At 43.5% G+C, this 23,632-nt stretch overlaps 1 protein-coding gene and 1 long non-coding RNA gene across 4 annotated transcripts in view; one reads left to right on the top strand and one right to left on the bottom strand.

Annotated features, from left to right (window-relative positions):
• LOC136558026 (uncharacterized) overlaps positions 1 to 11,947 on the bottom strand; it is a 42,796-nt gene extending 30,849 nt beyond the window's left edge. The window contains exon 1 of the long non-coding RNA XR_010783828.1: positions 11,708 to 11,947. This is a non-coding gene — a long non-coding RNA (uncharacterized lncRNA). The remainder of the gene's footprint in view (positions 1 to 11,707) is intronic.
• Positions 11,459 to 21,778, top strand: MSRB2 (methionine sulfoxide reductase B2). Of its 3 annotated transcripts, none has more exons than XM_066552268.1 (6): positions 11,459 to 11,683; positions 11,776 to 11,977; positions 12,953 to 13,053; positions 14,024 to 14,100; positions 18,049 to 18,196; positions 20,721 to 21,778. In XM_066552268.1, exons 2-6 carry the CDS (start codon positions 11,827 to 11,829, stop codon positions 20,826 to 20,828), a joined length of 585 nt encoding a protein of 194 aa, XP_066408365.1. In that variant the 5' UTR covers positions 11,459 to 11,683; positions 11,776 to 11,826; the 3' UTR covers positions 20,829 to 21,778. The 3 variants fall into 3 exon arrangements, with proteins under 3 accessions (XP_066408365.1, XP_066408347.1, XP_066408354.1); XM_066552250.1 differs by having other exon boundaries at positions 12,947 to 13,053; XM_066552257.1 differs by having other exon boundaries at positions 11,762 to 11,977; positions 12,947 to 13,053.
• The last annotated feature ends 1,854 nt before the right edge of the window (positions 21,779 to 23,632 follow it).

The raw sequence follows: 23,632 nt of genomic DNA, 5'->3' as shown, positions 1-23,632 counted from the left end.
GTGCTTTTAAGAGAGGTAAAACACTGGCTAGAACACTCTGGGAAACACTTCCTAGTGAAACTGTCAGGGATGTACTGGAGTATTTCAGAGAGCACCACTATCAATTGAGTTTACTGTGGAAAGCTGAGAGAATGTACTGTACAGCAGTTAGGCCAGTGCAGGCCTAACAGAACTGAATTTCAGAAGACCAGAACACCTACAACAAGGAATTTACTTCCTGCCTACCAAAAATGTGATTAAAAAAATTGGGGTCTGTATTCTTTTAGCTTTTTAATGTTTGTATAAGCAATCACATGCCTTGACTGCTTTGGTTGAGGAGGAGGAAGTTTGTATCTGTTGTATTCATTACTGCTCATGAGCATGATCCCACCACTCCCTCTCCTTCCTCCTCTGACATGCAGCCTGATTTCCTGGTAGCCCTTAGGGGAACATTTTGTCTAAATTTATGTTGTAAATTTGCTTATATGACCTCATGTTCATTTTTTTTACCTTATGTTCAGCAGTCCTCTAGACATCAGAATGAAAAAGAAATCTGGAAACAAAATGCAGGATGTGCTGGCAGAACTGAGAGAAAGGTGAGGATGTGTTTCTTATCATTGCTATGTAGCAGGTAGGAGACTGATGGAAGGTCATATGCTCTCACTGACAGGTATGATTGGGTATAGAAACCCACAACTTTGAAAGTCCAGTAAATTGAAGTAAAATAAGAATTAATTTCCTGCTAGCTATCATTTTGTATAGTTTTCTTACATTGGAATTTCATTATTTTGTATTGGAACCATAATGTTGAAGTATGACTTACTGTGTTTGAGGAGGTCTTGAAAAGAAAGCAATTTTTGTTGTTTCTAATAAAAATCAATATTTAAAAAAACAGACAAAATGCAGTTTTTCAAAATAAAAATTGGGAAATTTTTAGACCTATAAGCTCACTTTACATAAAATAATTATCTAAATAAATAAAACCAAATACTATACCCTGCATTGCATAATGCAGAATTTGATGATCCAGAAATGTAGGATCCAAAAATGTTTTATGTCTTTCACAGTTTTGAACTTTGTACTGAGTTCTGTCACTTCAAAATTGTAATGCACCTGGCTGTCAGAATTAAGATCTAGATAGAATATAAACACTTCAATCTAAAATGGTTACTTTGAAAACTGTACTTTATTTGTCAAGTACGTCAAGAAATGCCACACTTTTTTATTTGATGCTAATCAGGGACCTGTAATTGTGTCCATGGCCTGGTGAAGAATCCCCCACCTTTGATAAGAGCAGCTCAGCTCACACTCATTCCAGAACTGAATCAGAAAACAAAATGTTTAAAGATTTCTACAGGGCTCAGCTGGGTGAGTATTCCCAGGACATACCCAGCACACACCATTTGGCTTGGGCTGTGCCTGAGGGAATTGATTGCCTACCTTCATTTAAGGAGCAGATGGGGAAGGGCTCGTATTTCCTTTTACATAATAGTTCACTGGACAGATCAGTCACACAGAAAGGAGTCAGGCTTGATGCCTTCCTAAGCACAAACAAAACAGTCTGCAGCTACCTCATTGCAGGATCTGTTCTGGCCACTAAGCACTCTGCATCCCTTTTTAAAGATCTGCTGTCATGCAGAAAAGAGTGCAGGATTAATAGACTACAGAAACAGAAAAGTTGAGCAACCTCTTCAACTTAATATTTGGGAGTAGCAATTAGGCTTTTCCTTTGGGAAAAAAATAGTCTGGGTCTCCAGTACCCATTTCCAGAAATGTTCTTATATTTTTCTGCCTAGACATGTAAATATCTACTGTAAAATGTAGAAACTGTATCCTACCTAGAACATGATCCTCTTAATTAGGTGCTATCCTGCAAGGTGAAAAGCTGTCTTAAGTAATGAGACAAGGTTCATTCCTCCAGAGCTGTAACCACCAGGCAATGACACAGAAGTGGCCTCATGGCCAGCAGCTGTGCAGAATGAAAACCAAATGAGATGTGCTCAGCTTCTTGAAAGAGAGGGCATGTAGATGGTTATCCCAGGACAGTGATGAGGACTGAAGATCCTGATTTGAATGAGGCACCCCCAAGTCATTCTCACTGTTGTGTCTGTGCTTCTGAGAGAAGCTGGCATGAAGACTCTTTCCTCCTGTTCATGGAAACTGCCCAGCTTAGTATTGGCTGTGCAGAAATGATGAAGTGCCCTGCTCAGCTTCCTGCATGGTCTCTTCCAAGGCATCTGCAAGTGACACACCACACATGCACACACATACACACCCCACTGCCCCCACTACTCATTAAAAAGAATTTTAGTTTTGATTTGGCTTTGAAAAGCACAATGCTTAATATATAGCACATCTGCATATCAAGAAATATGAATCTGGACTGTGTTAATAAAAGGTCAGGTATGATTCCTACCTGTCTGATGAATGTGAGTCAGTAAAGCAGCAGACCAAAGTGATGGTGGTATCAATGGGATTGCAACTTCCTGTAGAGGTTTTGGTATGAGACAGTCTAATGCTTTGGCCCTGCAAACCTCTGCTTTTGCTTGTTCTGTGTGTCTGGGATCACTGTGGCTAAGGGAGTAATTCCAGTCTCTGCAGATGAGTTTTTGGCTGAGGCCTGTTTCTGAGGGGTGCTTCTGGTAATCACCTCACTGCAGAAGTGGACTCTGCTTCCCCCAGCAGATGCCAAGGCAGTACAGATTGCTGGCAGCAGCAGTACCAGCTCTTCCATGCTTCTCTGCTATTGCCCTTGATCCTGAGCAGTAGGAACACTGAGGGTAACTTACACTTGTTTTATCTTTATGCTAGCAGGGAACAATTGCAGTGTAATTTATAGCTTTGGGACATTTCAAATGGTTTCTGATTACCCACTACTAAACTAGAACGTTGGCTTGACATCCCTCCCTCAAACTGTGCACTCCCATGCTTGTAGAAATTGAAATTAACTCTTCCTCCAGGAAATCTCTGTTGCTGATTAACTCTGAGTCCTGAGAAGAATCCAGAGCTCTCAGAACAAAATGCATATTTATTTTCAGATGCAAGAGGAACTTTTTTCTGTTACTTTTCTCACTAAACTTGTCTTCAGGGAAAAACAAGTCTTTTATTAAGAAACGTGGGCTTTGAATGGTGACATACTATTTCATTTACAGCTTCTTTGCATGGATCTGCACCTCTTCTACTACATGATACATTTATCTGTAAATCCAGCTCATTATCAACACAGAGTGTCAGAATGGAAACTGCAGAGGCAGTAGACCTTTACTGGCCAGTATGTCAACTTAGTTAACACAGAAAAGTGCATTAAAGCATTATATCCATAGCTGCCTTGCTGGTTTATACAAGGGTCTTCCTCCCAACAACTCTTTGGCACTACCTATTTTCCTTCAGAAGACTGAAAAAAAAAGTCCCTATATAATTAAAAGCCCAAACACATCACCACAAAGTAGAAGAAAGCATAAGAAGAAAGCATGGACAGACAGACTCAAGCCAGGAGTCTGTCCTTGAAACTAACCTATCTCCAACAATAGTCAGTATGGAGAAGGTAAAAAGCATGGTTCAAATACATTTCTGCATTTCCAGAGTACTCTGCTAGGTTCAGCACTTCACAGCTGAGGAGATTTCTGTGTGTCTAGGGCTTTAATAACACGTTTACACAGAGATGAAAACACATAGCACAGATACACCTCTACAACTACCCACTGGCACATCCAATACACAAACCCTCTTAACTCTACAGCTGTGCCATGGGACAGTTCTCCAGAACTGCTACTACAGCAGACCTTTGCAGATAAATTAACAGCTCTTTAGCCCTCTTAATAAGCTTATTATTTTTCTATTATACAAACACTATCTATGACACTGAAATATATCAGAAATAGTGGAATAACTTTATCTGTCCTTTCTTGTCCACTGTCAGCCAGGCAGAATTTAGAATTCACGTAAAGGTAGAGTATGCACAGGAATGAGCAAAACACAGCTGGAGAGACATACAAGAGAGAGACATAACCCTAACCCTAACCCTAACCCTAACCCTAACCCATATATACACACATATGTGTCTCTGACCTATAAAAATGTTATTTGTAGGACATGGATGAAATTGGAGTATTGGAGATACAATGAGCTAGTAAAAACTTTCCTTTCATGAAGAATGAGCTTATTTGCATGGTAATGAACCAGCTGGTTCTTCCAGGTCATTGATGTTTCACTGATATGCTAAGACACCATCTCTGGAAACCTTGTACAAAGCATAATTGAAGAAGTTCTTACTTGAAGTTGGATAGATGTTGGGGGAAATACAGCAAGATGAGAAGAACAATTGTATCAGAGTAGGCAGCAGATCCTGTTACTCATGCAGCCCTTTGCCCAGGCTACACCCACCTACTCCAATGCTGTCCCCAACCAGCTCCCCTCATGCTGGTCCTACCTGGCAAGTGAGCACAGCAGACCCTGTCTTCCAGCAGACCAAATGCTTGGGCTCCACAGGATCTCTTTGCTTATTTTAGAATAAGAGACAAAAAAAGCTTTTCAGCAAGTGCTGTCCGCTGCTGGTTTTCCCTCCCTCATCCATGCTGCATAAAAATAACAAAACTCTCCCTAGGCTCCATGGTGGGTAACATCTTTTTTTTTGTGGTGCCGGTGTTGTGCAAGTTTGCTGTAAAAACATGGTGACAAGTTCTTGTGAAGCAGAAACTGCTTCAAAGTCGCTTCATTCTTTTGTTGCAAGAAAGGTTGAGCTAGCCACCCAACCAGAGACCTCAGTGCCTGCTGCTCCCACAGCTTGCAGTCTTGCTTTTCTCCATTTCTTTGTTGCTTTCTCTTACTATTTCCAGGAGACATCCCTAGATTGTCTTATTGTGTCTGATACTCATCTCTTGTGTTTTCTCATCTACATCCTGTTGTGGTTTAACATCAGCCATCAGCCCCACACAGCCTCTCATGCACTCCACCTCCTGTAACTGGGGGGAGAGAATCAGAAAATTCAGTTTAATAGGTAAAACAAAAGCTGAACATGCAAGCAAAACAACCCTAGGAATTCATCACCACTTCCCATGGCCAGGCAGGAATTCAGCCATCCCCAAGAGAACAGGGCTCCATCACGTGTTAGCAGTGACTCAGCAAGACAAACAGAATCACAGAACCAATTGGGTTGGAACAGACCTTTGAGATCTCTGAGTCCAACCTTTGACCAGACACCACCAAGCCAGTTAGACCATGGTTCTAAGTACCATGTCCAGTCTTTTCTAAACACATACAGGGAGTGGACCTCCACCAACACCATAAAGGACATCACCCTGAATGTCCTCCCCCTTCCTTCTTCTCTCCCCTGTTTTATGCATGGAGCATGATGCTATGTGCTATGGAATATGCCTCTGGTCACTTGGGGTCAGCGTCCTGGCTCTGTCCCCTCACAGGTTCTTGTGCAACCCCAGCCCACTCACAGATGGAGTAAGGAGCAGAAAAGGCCTTAGCGCTGTGTAAGGGCTGCTCAGCAGTAACAAACACATCCCCATGTTATCAACAATGTCTCCAGGACAAAACCAAAACACAGCCCCATACCAGCTACTGTGAAATAAATTAACTCTATCCCATTCAAAATCAGCACACCTTTTTCTACAGATCAGCTGTTCTTCCTAGTTATAAGAAGGATTTGAACAAAAACCCCCACACCATAGCATGTTTTTAATTCCTTTTGAGTAGGAGCTTCTCTGAACAATATGCTTTTAGTGACACAGTCTGAAAGAAGATTCCTTAAAGGCCAGGTGTCAAAAAGATTTTAAAGAGTCAAAAGGCTTTTCAAAATGTCAAGTCATTAGTTTTAATTGGCATTAGGGAACATATTATGAAAGACTGGAGGTCTGCTCGGTGTCCCAAGATATAAGAGATGTTGGTAATGATACCTAATTTCCAAAGTTGGAGAATTCTCTGACAAATAGGCACTCTTAAGACACGGTTTATCCATGGTAGATCATACAGAAGAATCACATGCTGTGAGTGCCAGTTTCTTTTCATTACACTGTTTTTTCTGCAGACTTCTAATGTAAGTGGGTTTAATCTGAGATTCACCTGCTATTAATGGGAGCTGCATTACCAAAGAGAGACCTAGTGACTAAAGGCTGGCTCCTAGGTATAAGTATGTGCAAAAAAAGCCAGGGACTATAAGCCCAAATACTGGGCTATTCAGGTACTAAATTTCTTCAGGAACTCCCAATGACAAGACAGCATCAGGAACTGACAGGGACTTGGACTTTGCAGCACTGGGCCAAATTTAATGTTGGTCCTAAGTAAGCTCCCTGCAGGTTCCACAAGGCAAGAGCTGTGTGGCATGTGGTACAGGTCTAAAACACAAATAATGTGAAATGCAGGGTGAGCTCAGGAAGCAGAGATCCATGTGCCAAGGATCACACTGGTCCAATGCTCAGGGTGCCTTCTCCTGAGCAAAACCTCTGGTTGGAATTCTGGAGTTATTTACACAGGGATTACTCTGTAGCATTTTTTACCATGGGATAGAGAAGGGAAGGGAGTCACAGAATCCTAGAATGGGTTGAGTTGGGAGGGCTCTTAAAGATCATCTCATTCCAACTCCCATAGTGGGCAGAGACACCTTCCACTGGACCAAGCTGTCCGAAGCACCATCCAACCTGACCTTGAACACTTCTAGGCATGGGACATCCACAGCTTCTCAGGGGAACGTGTTCCAGTGCCTCATCCAGGGGCTGCCACGGATTCAGTGCATTGTTGCCTCTTGCTGTGAATTTGCTGACCACAGAAATTCAGTAGTAGAGAGTAGCACAGGTTTCAGTCAGGTCAGTGCTCAGTTTTGATACTGAAACACTGCTGGACATTAGGTATGGTGGGGAGGTATCTTTGCTTGGCACTCAGAAATTAAAGCAGTTCACTATAAATGGGTTAGCAATACCTGGTTTATCAGAATTTTTTCTTGCTAGATGAATGGCAGTATGGTGTAGAAACAAGAGGTCCATGTGAAACCTAGAGCCTGCTCTGATCCTTTCTACCCTCTTCCTACATAGCAGATATGGACAAAAACTTTTACCACTGACTCAGTACACTGTGCCTTTTCAAAAGCTCCTCACCTAAGGTTCCCACATAAGTAGGTTGTCCCCAGAGATCTGGACAGATTTTATATCACATAAAGCTGGAGAAGTTTTTGCTCAGTTCAGAGTTGCTCAGATAGGTCCTGGAAAAGAAACCCCAACTCCTGTTCCAGTGGGAGCAAGGTGTGCTGGGCCAGATTGCCACCAGGCACTTCATTTTCATGAAGTGGAAAACCAGCTCATGCCTTGAGAACAGAATGCTAGTTTTTCCAACAAAAATAAATCTTTGGGGGCTCACCTAAGAGAGAAGGAAAGGAAGATTCATTGCTTCACTTACATGAATCCCAAATTTAAAAATACATCTAAGATGAATGAGTGGGAATAAAACTTGTTCTAGTGAGCCTCATTCCTCAGTAATTCCCATTTGCTGGGAAGGCAAACTCTTATCAGGGAAGTCACTCTAGGAAGAGAAGCATTTTCCTAATCAGAGTGTGAAGCATGCCCTACTCTTAAATCATTTATATTTTACTTTTTTATGATGCAATCATGACTTAGCTTTTTCTGTGTTTGTAATGAGAGAATAGAACAGATGGTCAGGGCTTATTTCAGGGTGATAAATCCATTAAGATAACCTACAGAAAGTTGCTGCTGTGACAGTTGCTGCCAAATAAGTGTTCATTCAATTTTTCGTTCAGGCCTTGGGTACTGTGTGGAAGAACCATCTCAGTTCTTCACTACCATGGGATAAAAGGGATAAGAAATCACACACAAATTTGTGGAATGTATTATTACTGTCTACATTGCTCAAGGAACTGGATGGTATGGTATAGGGGATGCACAGGGTAATGCAGAGAAATATCCTGGATTTGTTGCTTCCCAATAGCTGCCCCTGAAGATAAACATTCTCCATACCAGATTGCATGTCTACTTTTAGCTGAACCAATGGCTCAATTGCAGAGTTCAGTTTTCCATCAAGGAGTGATTGCAAATTCCCATTTAACTTTGAATTCATGCCTTCGCTTGTTATGCAGGAAATTTCTCAAAGCATTTAGAATCCTAGGATTCTATATGCTATATGCTATATTCTATACTGGACAGGCCCTATGGAGGACACTTGGTCTAATCCAATTCAAAGCATTTGTCACACTGGACCAAACCCCTGGGTCTCTTCCAACTGGAACTATTCTGTTCTATTCTGTCCTGTTCAAATTCCACCCTTAGACTCCAAGAGAAGGCTCCCACTTAAGCTAGGCTACAAATATGACCTATTACTTTCCAAAAACAAAGGTTAGAATAATCAGGTGTCCTCTAGCTTATGATTAGGAAAAAGAGATAATAAACCATAAAGCAAACAAAGTGAGAAGTTGTGTGTTCATTATTTCTGATGATGTCTTTGACCTGAATCACATCAGGCTGCTCCATAAATGAATCTAAGCAGAATCCATAGATCAGCTTCAGGGAGGTTCAGATCTGCATTCAGTCTCTGTGTGTCTCTGGAAACCAGCAGTACACTTTTCCAAGGTACTTTGACACCTCTGCTTCTAATAAATTTTGTCAAAATCCCTTTCCATCACTGGAATCCAGCACCAGAGCACTACCACATATCTTTAGATAGTGCTTCCATGTGGAAACAGTATCTCCATATACCAGGACCTCATAGTTTCACCACACCTGAGCAGCTAGAAGCTGGCTGTGGAGCTGTATCCAGTCTATGGAAGAGAGAGAAGACTCTGCTGAGGAAGGATGTGGAGTTCCTGCAGTATCTCCTACAAAGCATTGAGAGTTTCCATGGAGGAAACAGAGCCCCCCACAGATACAACCCACCCCTGAGGGGCTCATGCCAGACCCCTGCTCTTCACTCCCCGGGCACCTGGGCACACAGCACCCTACATACAAGACAAATTGTTCATGGTGAGCTCCCACATGTTTCAGTGGAACCACCCCATAGGAGGGGACACACATAGGTCTGACAAAGTGAGCAGAGGAAAACCAATTGCATGCAAATGCATATAAAATAAACCCCCACAATTTCTTTCAAGTGTTTTCTTCCATACGTGGTAATGTCAGGGGGATTTATTAACAAAAGCTGTGTAAGCAGAGGTTTGAATTTGAACAGGTTTTTTTTTTCACTTCTTCACCTCATTGCTGCCTGGCTGAGTGCTCAGTATCTGCCAGCACAGGCATTACATGATGCTCTGCTTGTCCCCACAGCCATCAGTCCAGGCAGAGCCTGAGCTGGGAAATGGCTGGAGCCTGAATAAATATTAGCAGGATAGTCTGGGCTGTGACTGCTTCCCTCTTCCCTTCTGCTCTCACCTGCACATGTGCTGCTGCTGCTGCTGCCTCGGCACAGAGCCACACTACAGGAGGAGCTGAGGAGCTTCTCCCCATCCACAGGTGTCTAATGGGACACTGTGCTTTGGATGAGTGACCCTCCCCTGGATGCAGCTTGTGTACATGCTGGAGACAGGTGACATTTTAACAATAAATCTGCTGAATTACAACTCAGGGAGAATTTACTTAGAAATTTACATAATGTAGCTAGGGGAGATTTTTAAATGCTTCCGCTTGTGCATAAGGAAGAAAAAAAAAAATAGGAGGAAAATGAGTAACAGTTTAATTGGCTTTCAGAACAGTCTATGGGGAGAAAGGCAGGCCGGATGTCTGCCTAGCTACACGGCTTGGTGTGTGCTGTAACCATGGGAGGCAACATTACAGGCATGACAGGACAATGATTTGGTTTTTCAGCACTGAAGATCTGAAAAATGAATTACCTCCAGCTGGGGGGTTGTTTTCCACTTGAGGAAGACCCGTCATGCTGGTTTGGATGACTGCAGGTCAGGCTTCTGTTGGAGGGAAAAATGGAGGATTTTCTCCTGGTCTGCCATGCACCACCTCAAATATGGATCACAGCTGTTGGGATGAATGGGATCTGCCTCTTCCACCACCCCCCTCATTTTAATCAAGGAGTGGCTTGTAATGAACTGGGTAACTGAGAGGATGATGAGGCTTGGGCTGATGAGCCTGATGCCTTGTGCTCCTTCTGCTCCCACTGCCCCCCAGACCCCTACTTCCCTCCTCCAGAATCTGGGGAAAATGGTACAGCAGCAGAACTGTGTTGGTTCAGTTCCCACTGCCTCAAAACTGCTGCATTTTGGGATGGTACCAGTAACAGAGACCTGCAAGAAAGATACTGACAGTTGATTTTTTATTTAATTTTGTCTTTTAAAAAAGCACCAGTGAAATCGATGTCAATTCCATTAAAACATGCAAGTTGCAGGACTAACCACTTTTTCTCAGCCTCCTTCATTTCTCAGATAATTCAGGGAGAACTCTATTGATTACCTGTCCTCCTCAGGAGCAAACATCATCTGAGTGAGATTAAGACCAGGAATGTGAGGGAAATGCCTCTTTTCTACAGCTGAACTAGAGACAGAGGTCAGGAGTGACACCATCACCTGCTACCACTTTCAAGTCCTAAGCCACTTGCCAGAACTGGGGACGTGTCGGGCTGGGTCTCTCCTCACCAGAGGCTCCCTAACCTGTTTCACTTCCCTCCAAAACCATGGCTAAATGGCTGATATGCCATAGGAGTAAGTTAGAAAGTGTATGGAAAGATCACAGGACCATCACTTGCCAAAATGGCTGAACATGGAAAATGCTGTCCCTCTGCCTATAGCATGGATGCTGCCTTCTGCCAGCACCAAAGTGCTCTCCTCCCTGCCAGCAGCACTGCTCTCCTAACACCCTGAATCACAGTCCTGAGCACTCACAGGCATCCCACCTCCAGGGTTTTTATCCAGGTACTCTGCCTTCACTCCACCGTGTCTTATTGCACAGAACAAAGCCATAAATCAGCCGTGTGCCCTGCTCCCCTCTGCAGCACGGGGGAGCCTCGCTGACATTCGTGCTTTGCTGCAGTGCTCTGTGGATCCGAGCAGAGGCAGTGATTGCAGCCGTGGTACTGATCAGATGCTGTCTTGGATGTCCTCAGCTGCCATGGAACTCACTGTCTTAGGCATAAGGATGCTTCAATACAAACGTGTATATTCAGGACTGATCACACAAGACTATTTTTTAGCTTTGATTTTAGAATTAGGCTAGAGGAATTAGACTAAAAAAAAGTAAATTTATTATTAACTTTGTTTATTATTAGCATCATTATTAGCTTTGTTGTCCAATGTAATCAAAACACTTCCTTCCCCATCCTTCTGAAATGATTAACTAATTCCAAATCAGAAATGAAATTATTGGAAGAGAAGCAGACAGTAGCATTAAGGCTAAACCCAGAAAACTAAGTTGTTTTTAGATCTACCTTTTAAGGACGGGCTGCCAAACTAACACACGTGTCCTATTACAGGTATATTTATAGGCCAAGCTAAGGCAGCTGTGACTGCAAATCACCACGGGAAACCCTCAGATGGCACAAAGCAGGAAAGGCTCAGCACAACCCCTTCGCCATTCCTCGAGCAACAGCGCTGAGAGCAGTGCCTGTAACACGCATCCAGGACAGCAAGAGTGCTTTTGCATGCAAGTACCAGACCTGTTCTCCTTAAAAACAACCTAGAATAGCTGCAAGCAAATGTCTCAACAGGACTTTGTTACATTTACAGCCGCAGCGAGTGTTCATTTTTAAGCTGCTCTCGGTAAGAAGTGATTGAAACCTTTACCTGCAAATGCTGCATCGGCATTTAAGCGGGTGCTTTACTCATTGCTTTTATGAGGTCTGATTCTTTAGGTGGAACGCAGGGATTACACACGGAATCTTTCCCGGTGCCGCCCCGCCGCTATGGCGGCTCGTCCGCTCGGGGGGATGCTCGGAGGGATGCTCGGAGGGATGCTCGGAGGGATGCTCGGAGGGATGCTCGGGAGCGGCCGCCCGCTCCTCCCGCTGCGCTCCCCGCTGCCGAGCGCCGCCCGCGCTGCGCACAGAGACACAGGTACCGCATGGGGAGGGGGAAAGGAGCCCCTGCTCGCCGGCTTCTGGCCTCTTAAGGAGGGCTGCGTTAGCATGCTGTAGGTTTTTGTCTTGAACTGGCAGGCTAAGCTCTAGGTTTTTTGGTTAAACTATCATGTTCAAATTAATTTCCCCCTGCCCTCTCCCCCGCCCCCAGTCTCACCTCTACCTTGCAAGAGATGAATTCAGGCAAGCATTCGCTCCTCAGAGCTGATTGTTTATCAAGGATCCTGTGCTGATGGGAGACAGGCTGGGAGGCAGTTCCCCACCTCAAACTTTTTGTTTAGGAGAGTATTAAACTATTTTACTTCCTGTTTTTCAGCCAGTCTATTAATTCTTTGCCAATCCTGTACCACCACAAGTGTTCTTGGTGTGTACAGACTGACAGGACATGTTGCAGGAGGTTTGCACCATAATGGGCAACTTCTGCTCTGCTGTTGTGCGTCCCTCACTGAACTGTGGCCCCATTTCCCTTGGCTGTAGGTGTTGCTGCCTTGCAGTCCTTCTTTGCACCACTTTTCACTGGGGCCTGTGGGAGTTGCCAGTGTTCCACAGCCCACAGATGAACATTACTTCTGGTTTCTGAGGGTTTCCAAGAGGTTTTCCAAACCTTTTAGTGCTGTCCAGGGATGAAGGAGGAGCACTGGCAGACCAGCTGTTATCCTGAGCCAGGGCAGAGGGCTGTGCTGGGAGAGTGGGTGGTACCTGGGGTCGGAGGTGCCCATTTCCTTTACAAACCTTCCCAAGTGGTTTGCTGGAGCTGCTCTCTGGATGCAGCACTCCAAATGGAAAGCAGATGCCAAGTCCTGCACGTGCCCCTGCTCATGCCCCTGAACTGCCCTCTGTGCTTTGTCTGTACCCACAGAAACTTTTGGAGAACTGAGATGATGATGGAAAGCATCAGTGGAATCTAAGCTATCTTACTAAATTATCTTTTTATATCTAATTGAAGACACAGACCCCCTCACTAAACAAGCTCAAGCAGCTGCTGCTACAGACTGGAAAGAGAAATTGACTCCGGAGCAATTCTATGTCACGCGAGAAAAAGGAACAGAACCGGTGAGCAGAAATGCTGATGCTGCCCAAGGGTGAGCATCTCCTCTGCCTGCTGGGCACAGAAAATCCTGCCCTGAGGAGCTCTCACCACTCCCTTTCTTCACAGGACTTCCCCTGCCTTCCTGTGGATGAAAGTTAGACTCAACATACGGAACAGGGTGGATTTTGTTCTGACCCAGACTGTTTTGCAGATGAAAAACATTCTGCATTCTTTTCATATTTTATTGGATTTTTTTCTGGGATACTTTCCTGCCAGATTAACTGTTTGTGTGGTGGGAGTAGAGGCCCATCCGGAGGACAGGGAGATCCTCAGATATTTTTATCCTGTAGCCTCCTTTTTATGGCCATATGTAGATTAGCCATGGAAATCTTAAACATAGTGCTCCCTTCAGGAGATGGGTTCTCCCTTAGGTGCCAGATCACCCACCCACATGTCCCCACATTTCCTCCTTCTGGGAAGGAAGCCATGTAGCATTGTGGGTGGAGTGCTGGCTGTCCCTAGCCCAGAGACAGGACTTCTGCACACATGGAGCACGTACCGTGTGATCTGTGCCCAAATCCATATCTCTAAAATAAGGATCCCAGTACCAGACCATGCAGGAAGGAGGAGAGCCTCTTTGTAAAGCCACTTTAAAGTTGTGGCAGTCCATAGCAGAGCCCTGGCCTTTGGGATCCTGCACATTTCACCAGTTTCTTGGAGGTCACGACTCCATCCTTGGTACCTGGATGATTTACGCATCTGACCGGTCTCAAAGTTTGTGGGGGTAGGGGGTAGTCTTCACTGCTAGCCCAAAGGCATCCTCCCCTTCATTTTTTCAGGCTGCTAATCTTTCTTCTTCAAAGCCCCCCTGCAAAGCCTTCTTTTTATGGTTTTTCTCCTGTTTTGAATCTGATTCCTACATGCTTCTTCCAGATGGTGAGCTTTTAGAGACCTACATTATTAACTTCTCTTTTTTCCTTCCTATTTGAAAAGCCATTCAGTGGGATCTACCTGAATAACACAGAATCAGGAATATACTGCTGTGTGTGCTGCAATGCCCCCCTCTTCAGGTAACATACTCTGGATTTCCCAGCATCTTTAACATGTACTGATTGTGTCAGGAAGGGCAAAGTCTTTTCATGAATGGCATGGAAAGTGTTGGTCAGAAGAACAATCCCTTGGTGCCCAAGTGCTGTGTGTAAGTGTTCCAGGATGCCTGTGGTGACACAGATCCATGGTATGCCTTGTCCTTGAGCTGATGAGGATTCCCCATGGCCAGCATACAGCTTCAGACTGTAGTCTGCATGTTTCTCATGACACACTTCTTTCTAGTTGAGAATAATTCTCTGGTTAAGAGGTCCTTAAGACACAAGCTGCTGCAAAATCCATGTATTTATGCATGAGTGTCACTGTGTGTTTGCTCTGTTCTTGTGCTCCTCCATACTCATCTTCTGCCACTCGTGCTGCTGGGCTGGAGAGACCTTGGTCTGCCTTTGTCCACTATTGTGATGTTCTCACTGCTGGGTCCCTCACACTGCAGCTGAGACCTTCTCTTCACCCCCACCCCCTCCTTGTTCCCTAAATTAAATCCCACTATTCTTGCCTTTTTGGTTACATCTACTTTTTAAAGCCTGGCTGCAAATGATTGCACAGTTAACCTCTGTGCTCTTTACAATACTATGTATTTTGCAACTTCATTAAAGTCTAAGTAAAAGGAAATAGAGTGCCTTGGAGTAGGATGTGCAGAGAGTGTTCTGCTCTCTGTTAATGAACCAGGAAAGACAGTTTCTCATATTTTTGGTCTAGAAAATAGCCCTTATTTATTCCCAACTGAGAATTGAATGAAATGTGGCTGATTTAAAGGATGAATCATAGATCAGAACTTCAAATGGGATGGTAAGGATCAAGAGATCTGGATAGTAAGAAATGAGGGGAAAATGTAATGGATGTATTGAAAATAAACCTAAACTAAGCAATTAAATGGTAATTGTGTATAATTAGTTTTCCTTTGGCCAAGTGCAGAAAACTATTGTTATGCAAACATGCATTTGCTTACATGTATAATTTTCCATAGAGGTTTGCTAATGAATACTTCTAAATAAATTGATTTCTGGTGTTAGCTCAGTATTACAAAATACTCTGAAGAGAAATATAAAACCTAAAAACACCTCTGGAAAATTCAGATAAATTAGAGAAATTGTACTAAGCTGTGGAAAAAGTACTAAGCTGTGGAAGTGTTCCTTCCATTCCTTCAGGTTTTCCTTCAATTTTGGCCCCTTTTATATTAGACAATTGATATTGACAGGCCAACATGAAGAGAGACAAACACTGGGGGAAATTGCTTCTGTTGTTAAACTAGTAACAAAACAGCAATATAACCAAACAGCCAGGCTTGCCCTTTGCACTATCCAGCTCTCAGAGAATATGAGCACTTTTCTTTGCAGCACAAGATAATGCTAAGCCTCACAGACAAAAAAGGCCAAACTTTCAGGAAAAAAAATCTTGTAGGATAAAGGAAACTTTTAAATGTGAAAAATCACCTGAAAATACGTTTTCCATGGAGGTGTTATGCTGTGGAGAACACAAGAAATGAGGGGGAGAAGTGGTATTGGATAAGAGATCAATTCATCATATTTATTTCCTAGTCCATTAAAAATATTCTTGTGAATTTTTATTTTTTTCAAATGCGTTAGATCATTAGCTGCAGGTAAACATGAAGTATTTCTTCCTTTCTTTGAAACATGTGTGTCTACATTTAAATCATAATTCAGTACCTTCTGCTACCAAATATACATTTGAAAGAGTTGGAAATACATGGAACAAACCCCTAACCTTTATAGATAGCAAATTGTTGTGCTTTAATGAAAACTCAAACCTTCATCAAACCGTAAACCTACAGCTGAGATTCATACAGCAAAAAGCACTTTTTAAAATTATCTGGATTCCATCCAGGATGACTGAAACAGGGATCAAAGTAAATGACATGTGCTGGAGGAATGGTGTGTCGAGGTCTAATCTAATGCATATGTTTAGGGAAAGTCCATTTATCCATAAATTAAGTGGTGAAATACTTCAAAGGACAAATATGATCTTGAACAGCAATATTTTTGGGTACTAAAATGTTTCTATTAGGGAATCTAAGTGACATTACTCTTAATAAAACCACACAGAGACCATTTTTGTTGAGAGCTAGTTTAACAGCTCAAAAGATTGTTCCTTTAGCAGTGGAAAACATCTACAATAAACTTAAGTATTGTGAGTGGCATGTAAGGGACAGAGTCACTCAGGGTCAGATGCAAAACCCACACAGTGTTAAAGACCTTCCTTGACTCTGTGGGTTTTCAAAGAGGATCATTGTATCTATCTGTGAATATACATAAGGATTCCTGCGTCAAAAAATAAAAGAGTTTTGATAAAAAGAAACAGAACAGATGTATGTCAGGGAAGCTCAGAAGTCATGTATGGATTTGTGTCCCCCAGGCCATTCTTGGGGACTCTGTGCCTGGTAGGGACAGTGTTCATGTGGCTTTGTGGCAGGGAAAACAGGGAGCCTTCTTGAGCTGGAAAGAAACAGGCCTGGAGCCCTGAGGACCTTGATGTACAAACACAGAGTCTGCAAAGTGCATTAGCTTCAGAGCAGGCTGCTCCTGTGCTGTGCCCTATTTCCCTCCAGTTTTGTGGAGAGGAGGGGAAGGAGAACATTTCTCATGGCTGTGTGTTGATGTTAATGACCGAGCAACAGCCCACACAAAAAGTAGCCTCTGGTCATTCTGTGCTAGCAAATCCTCTTTTATTTTCACAGCTGCATTACTCAACGACAGCCCTGTACAGATTATTATAAAAATGCTGACTCATGCACTGCTCTTTGGGTTGGATTTTTAAAGTTTTTTCTCCCGTTTGTTTGCCTTATATTTCTAAAAGGCACTGCAATTAAGATTTTCAGATTTTTCTTTGCCGTGTGAACAACCCGCCAAAATGTACATGATGTATATGACATACTTTGTTCTAAATTCTGCTGTAACTAACCTTTCAATCCCCTCGATCGGGCTGCTAGTGGTGCTGATGTCTCCATCCACCACTAGATGCCAGTAAGAGCATTGGGTTTGCAAAACTGGGAAAAAACCATGAGAAATCATGAGGAAATGGTTGTGGTGAGTCTCCAGACCACTAATCTGAGAAGTATGTGAACCTATCTTAATTTCTTGTTCTAACTCACACTAGGTCCCTCTTTGATGAGGGAAGGTTCATATTGCTGTCAAAACTTGCACAATTTGAAACAAAAAGGATTATCTCATTTCTGTACCAAATCCCTAAAATGTCTTTTGATCACATTTGCCAACACACTCTGGGTTTTAACATGCAGCTAAACAGTGCTGGTCACCCTGGATGTTAACAGGGGCACCCACAAGCTGACAGTCTGTTGTACTGTTTCTTCTGGCTGCCTTTATCTCTTGGGAAAAGTAGATCTTTGTGCTGTGAGGATTTGTCATTGGTTGATTGATGGTTTGAGCAAGGCTCTGTTTGATTTTCCAAACCAGCTTGATGGCTGACTGCAAGACAAAGCCTCTATCATCATCAGGCACGAGCCTGGTCTGGTGGGCCAGCCCAGCCTTTGTCTGCTCTTCATTTCTTCCTGTGAACTCTCTTCTCTGAGATTGCTGGATTGAGCCAGGCTTCAAACTGCAGCTCTGTAGGTGAAATTCAGCTAAACACTATAGCATAATGTTAGTATTGCATAGTTGTCAGAGAAAAAAAAAACCTTTTCTAAGCTTTATAAAATACCAACTTGACATTGAAATAGAAACAGTGAGACAAAATCTCCTGTTGTGAGCTGATTGAGAATTCCCTTTGGAAAAGAGTTTCCAGCACAGTTCAATGCCAATAAGAAAACTTCTACTGGGCCAAATATTGATATTGGTACAACACAGGAATGAGAGAAGAAGCCAATGTTCTTAATAGAAGCAGACTCTTTTGTAACATCTCTGTTATTAACTAACAAGATCTGGTTTCCACTGCAGCTCAGAGAAGAAATACAATTCTGGGACTGGATGGCCATCTTTTTCTGAGGCTTATGGTACCTGTGGCAGAGATGAAAGTAATACCAATATTGTGAGACGACCAGACAACTCACTGGGGTCAAGAAGAACTGAAGTTGTCTGCAAACAGGTTTGTTTATTTTGGAGATGACACACAAAGACACAAAACTTGGCAGATAAGTTTTCTTTGTGCCCATGACTGAATCTACCTAAATACAACAGTGAGAATTACAGTATCACTGGAGCCATTCTTTTCAAGTCTGAGCTGAAGAAAAGTATGTGTCTGGGGAAAGCAATTGTGTATGTATAGCCAAAGGCTGGAGCTCACAGAGAAAATGTACTGAAGGTGTGCTGCAAGGTGTGACAAGAGATGGTAGAAGACTCTGAGATAGGGTCCATGCATTTGGCCCATCACAGGGACAGTTCTTCCTCATTCAGCCTTTTATTTTATTTGCTGTAGATGTTCTTAAAATATTCAGAGATTGAGACCAGGCCTTGAAGCCATTTGCAGCCATTACTGTTTGCCCTGCAGGATGGTAGCTGTGCTCTGCATCTCCACAGCTATCTTCTGTGGATTCTCTTGTTTCACAGAAGCTACCCTTCTATTTTTTCTAGCTATTTTGACTCCCTCAGTCATTTTCCCTCCTCTCAGTCATCTCTTTTCTAGACTAGAAATTTCCATTTCCTTCAGCTGTTCCTTTTTATGCAGTGCTTTTTAGTGTGCTCACCATTCTGTTGCTCGGTTCTGCATCCTTCCCAATTGACCCTTTTCCTTCTTGTAGTAGAGTGCAAGGTTGGACACAGGACTGCAGCTGGGCCCAGCCTGCAGCAGGGGTTAGAGGCTGTTCAGGTGTGTTAGAAATGGTGTTCCTGTCCTTACACCTTTACCTTTCCACAGACCATATTACACAGACACATATTTATTTTGGAACCTGCTGTAATACCCAGGTTCTTTTTCTAAGCAACAGCCACCTTTAACCATTTCTTCCCAACCCTGAATCTGTTTTTTACTTCTGTTAAAGTATAATAGTATGCAATTGAATTTAATAAATTGCATCTTGGATTTGGGGGTTTTTTTATGCTGCTGTGAGTCTGTTTTTGTAAACTGTTAAGATGGTTAATGCTGTCCTTCCGTGTGCTTGCAGCAGGCTTAGGTACATCTGCAAATGTAACAAGAATTTGCTGCAGCCCTTTATCTTGGAAGTGTTCACATTTACAGCCATATGCAGCAAGCACCTTCAAGAACCCCAGCTGAAGACATTCCAAGTTAATAATGTCACTGATAGCTATACTGTGTCTAATATTTTCATGTCAGTAATTTGAGAGGGGAATCCTCAGGTGATCTATGAAAATGACCTACAGTGACTTATTAACTTGAAATTCTCATGACATATTGAGTTTATTAGATCCTCTCATTTATTTCCTATACTTTCTGGCAATACCATTTGAATTTCTCTTCTGGGATTGGCTTGTTTGGCACAGATACTTGCCCACTGACAAGATGTGATTCCTTGTCACTCCTCAGGACTCTCCCACTCACACAACTCAACAGTGATTTAATCATGGAAGTTTCTTGATTCAGGATAGCACAGTAATAACAATGTTGGTCAATAATTCCAATGATAATTAATGCAATGACAATGGTTTCTGGTCACCAGTGGTGCTGCCCAGGGCTCAGTGCTGGCACAGCTCTGTTCAATGTCTTTATCAATGACCCACATCAGGGGATCCAGGGCACCCTCAGGCAGCCTGCAGACACAGCGAGCTGGGTGGCAGTGTTGAGCTGCTGGAGGGCAGGAAGGCTCTGCAGGGGCATCTGCACAGGCTGCACTGATGGGGAGAGCCCAGAGCTCTGAGGTCCAACAAGGCCGAGTGCCTGGGCCTGCTCCTGCCCTTGCTCACAACAACCCCTGCAGCTACAGCCTGGGGCAGAGTGGCTGCAAAGATGCCTGGAGGGAAAGGTGCTGGGGGTGCTGCTCAACAGCAGCTGAACATGAGCCACAGAGTGCCCAGGTGGCCAAGAGGCCAATGGCATCCTGGCCTGGCTCAGCAATGGAGTGGTCAGCAGGACCAGGGCAGAGATCATCCATCCCCTGTACTTGGCACTGGTGAGGCCACACCTTGAGTTCTGTGTCCAGCTTTGGGTCCCTCAGTTCAGGAAGGGCATTGAGGTGCTGGGGAGAGGCCAGGGAAGGGCAATGGAGCTGGGGAAGGGTCTGGAGCACAAGTTTGATGAGGAGAAGCTGAGGGAGCTGGGGATGCTTAGCCTGGAGAAAAGGAGGCTCAGGGGGGACCTCATCACTCTCTACAACTGCCTGGAAGGAGGGTGCAGCCAGGTGAGGGTTGGGCTCTTCTCCCAGGCAGTGGAGACAAGACAAGAGGACATGGCCTGAGGCTGTACCAGGGAGCTTCAGGCTGGACATCAGTGGGAATTTCTTGGTGAAAAGTGTTGTTAAGCATTGGAGTGGACTGCTGAGGGAGGTGCTGGAGTCACCATGCCTGGAGGTGTTCAAGAAATCACTGGACACAGCAATTAGTGCCATGGTGGTGATCAGTCAAAGATGGGCTCTGTGAATGAGAGGTCGTTCCCAACCCAAATGAATCTGTCATTTTGCAGTAAGACAATAATAAAATGGTAATAATTTCTGTTGCAGTGTGACGCCCATCTAGGCCATGTGTTTGATGATGGACCCACACCTTCTGGGCAGAGGTTCTGTATCAACAGCATTTCATTGAACTTTAAACCAGGCTCTGGTCAGTGACAAGTGTCTCTCTCTGGCTTCCAGAACATTCTTTCTCTGCTCCTACAGCATGCTTGTGGAAAACTCTCATGCTTTTGATATATAACTCAAATTTTAGTGTTTATGCTGTAGTAGCTTTGTTTTCCAGCTGTTATCATTGTTGATAAAATACATATTTTTGTTTTAACTCTCTGGCAGTCTGTCTTTTCATGGTTAGCGTGGTGTGTTGATCTGCTTATTGTATTTTTTAATTTAAAAAAAATCTATGCAATAGTTCACGTTTGCAGCTATCATCATTATTTGTATTGAGGCTGTGAAATGAGGTGCTCTCCTGAACCTGACTGCCTATTCTGAGCAGTAGTTGTGGCACTCAGGAACACAGATGGACATGGCTGATCACGGTAATCTTACACTTCTATAAAATCATCATATCCTTCTAATGGAAGCAAAAATAACATTAATCTTCAAATAAGGTCTGAGGGGGTTTTTTTCCCCTGATGTGAGAGACCCTTAGCTGAGCCAAGTGACGTTTCAAGGAACCCATAAAAGCAAAGTCCTGAAGGAGGACCTAATTAAAACTATTTCAGGCAATGGAACCAGTGGAGAAATGAAGTCTTTCTTCTTTTATATAAATTATTTTGATTCTGTATCCAATAACAGAGTTGAAAGAGGGTTTGCTCCAGAAAATTCTCTTACAGCAATTAGATGATAATAATGTAATGATATGCGTAATATTTGCAGACTTCTGTTATCACTTATGTATTTCAGAATCCAAAAATAAAAATCAATATGGAATTTACTGCATTTGGGGGAAATAAATCAGCATTAAAAAAACAGGCTTGGTAAAGTGTTGCTTTTGATGCCTTGTCTGTTCTTCCTTGTACAAGTTTGTAAATATTTCTGCATTTGCCCAAGCATTGTCATTACAGTTTGCCCTAAAAGCAAAATAAATCCTATGTCTGTTAAACTGAGCTTTCCTTCCTTCAGAATTTTTTCCAGGGAAAATAATCTCTGACTCAGAACATCAGCTTCACTAAACTGGCTGGGTTTAAATGCTTCCCTGCTGAGAGTTACTAGGCAACATCTCATTTGGCTTTACCTATAACAGCCTGTTTCCACTCTCCCCACTTTGGTTGCCTCAGTGATAAAAAGGGTGTGTTCATTTACTAGTATAGTCTTAAAGCTGTTTAATGTCTTCAGAAAATGGACCTCTACTGCACTGAATTAATTTCTGCTCCTTCCATCTTGGAGCTCTGTGGTTTTTCATTCTTCTCTGCTTTCTACAGGGGAGCTCTACAATTCCAAAAACTCTACAAATAACATCATAACTCTACAAATCCAAAAACATCATAGAAGCAATGATCACTACAGCCAACCTAAACCAGAATGGCACAAAGCCCACCAGAGATGTGAGGCAGCCTGAGTGAAGCCAACACCTGGTGCTACTGATTTTATGTAGTGTCTGGGCTGGTGCCAGTCCCACTGCCATCAGAGGTGTCTGTTAACAGCACTAGCACCCTGCCTGCTGTGCCTGTGCTGCATCATGCTCTGCCTCTCAGGGTTGCTCTTGCATCACCCACTGTATTTTCTGTCTGCTCTGGCCAGGCTGTGCATGCCCAGCCTGCTCAGGTCTCTGCTCTCAAGGGTCTCCACAGGTTGTACAGAAATCATAGACTTTGCACTATCTGAATTCATGTGCCCCCTTATCCTGATATACTTTCATCCACTCTTTATATGTTTATTTGTCTTAAAATCTATTGCACAGCAACTGAAAAGGTTATTTGACCTTTAAAGGCATCTTTAGTCAGGCAGCCTTCTCTCCTCTCCTCGTGTTTCCTAGCAGGAGAGGGTTCTCTCAGAAAGGGGGAAGGCTTTCCCACGAGGACTCCTCTGTTCAGCCAAGTGCTGGTGGAAGAAGCCAGCACCTGCCTTAGAGGAGTGACATTTGGCTGGGATACCAATGGAAATGCTCCTCACTTCTGCAAGTGGCCTAAAGTAGAACAGAACTGGCAAAATACCTGTTTTTTTCCTGTCCCTAGAGATTCCAGGTTTTACAAATGAAAGTGCCATACAAACAGAGCAGACCATGAAGCTGACAAAACAAGCATGCCACACAGACCTACATGCAAACCACACTCAGTTTAGTACCTTGGATGGGTGGACATGGTTGGTGGAGATCAGCTCTTGGTAAACTGGCAAGTTAGTGCCTACTACTCACAGAGGGAGCTTGCCAGAGCAGAGAGCACACCTATTTCACACCTACCAAGATTATTGTATGCAACTGCACATTTGGCATTAGCAGCATGGAGCAGGATGACCTGAGGAAAGAGTCCTGGAAGGCCTCAGTTCCACTTGTGCAGCATTTCTGATACATAATCACATGAGCAGATCCACAGCTCCAAGAGCAGCACCTGACCTGCCCCACTGGTATGTCACCAAGCAAACACAGCGAGGCCCCCACTGAGGGGGCAGTCAGAGATGAGCAGCCTTGTTCTGCTTCATGTGAAACAGGGGAAAAGGGGGAATTTGAGCACGTGTGTAAAATCAGAGCAATGGTACATGCCCTTCCAGTAAGATGTAAACTGTTGGGCACTTGGGATCTCTGACCAAAAGCTCTTTGGGGCAGGGCACTTCATTGTCTTCTGCGTCTGTGGTACCAACCACACCAGGACAGACCCCCACTAAAGGCTCAAAGTGTTATAAGATCATGAAAAATAAAGACCAATAGTAATGGAAGGCATTATCAAGGAGTATCATAGGCTACAAGAATTTCCTCATGTGCCTGCCATTACTTTGTTCCACCATAGTGAACAAAGAGCAGTTGC

This window comes from Molothrus aeneus, chromosome 1, assembly GCF_037042795.1.
Source record: "Molothrus aeneus isolate 106 chromosome 1, BPBGC_Maene_1.0, whole genome shotgun sequence".
NCBI lineage: Eukaryota > Metazoa > Chordata > Aves > Passeriformes > Icteridae > Molothrus > Molothrus aeneus.
This window is presented reverse-complemented; position numbering and strand designations above follow the sequence as displayed.

Bases quoted from the DNA above. Each gene is read 5' to 3' on its own strand.
- MSRB2 (XM_066552250.1), top strand. From the start codon at position 11,827: ATGGCGGCTCGTCCGCTCGGGGGGATGCTCGGAGGGATGCTCGGAGGG. The intron at 11,978-12,946 runs GTACCGCATGGG...ATCTAATTGAAG, and splicing joins CGCTGCGCACAGAGACACAG to ACACAGACCCCCTCACTAAA. The intron at 18,197-20,720 runs GTTTGTTTATTT...TTTCTGTTGCAG, and splicing joins CTGAAGTTGTCTGCAAACAG to TGTGACGCCCATCTAGGCCA.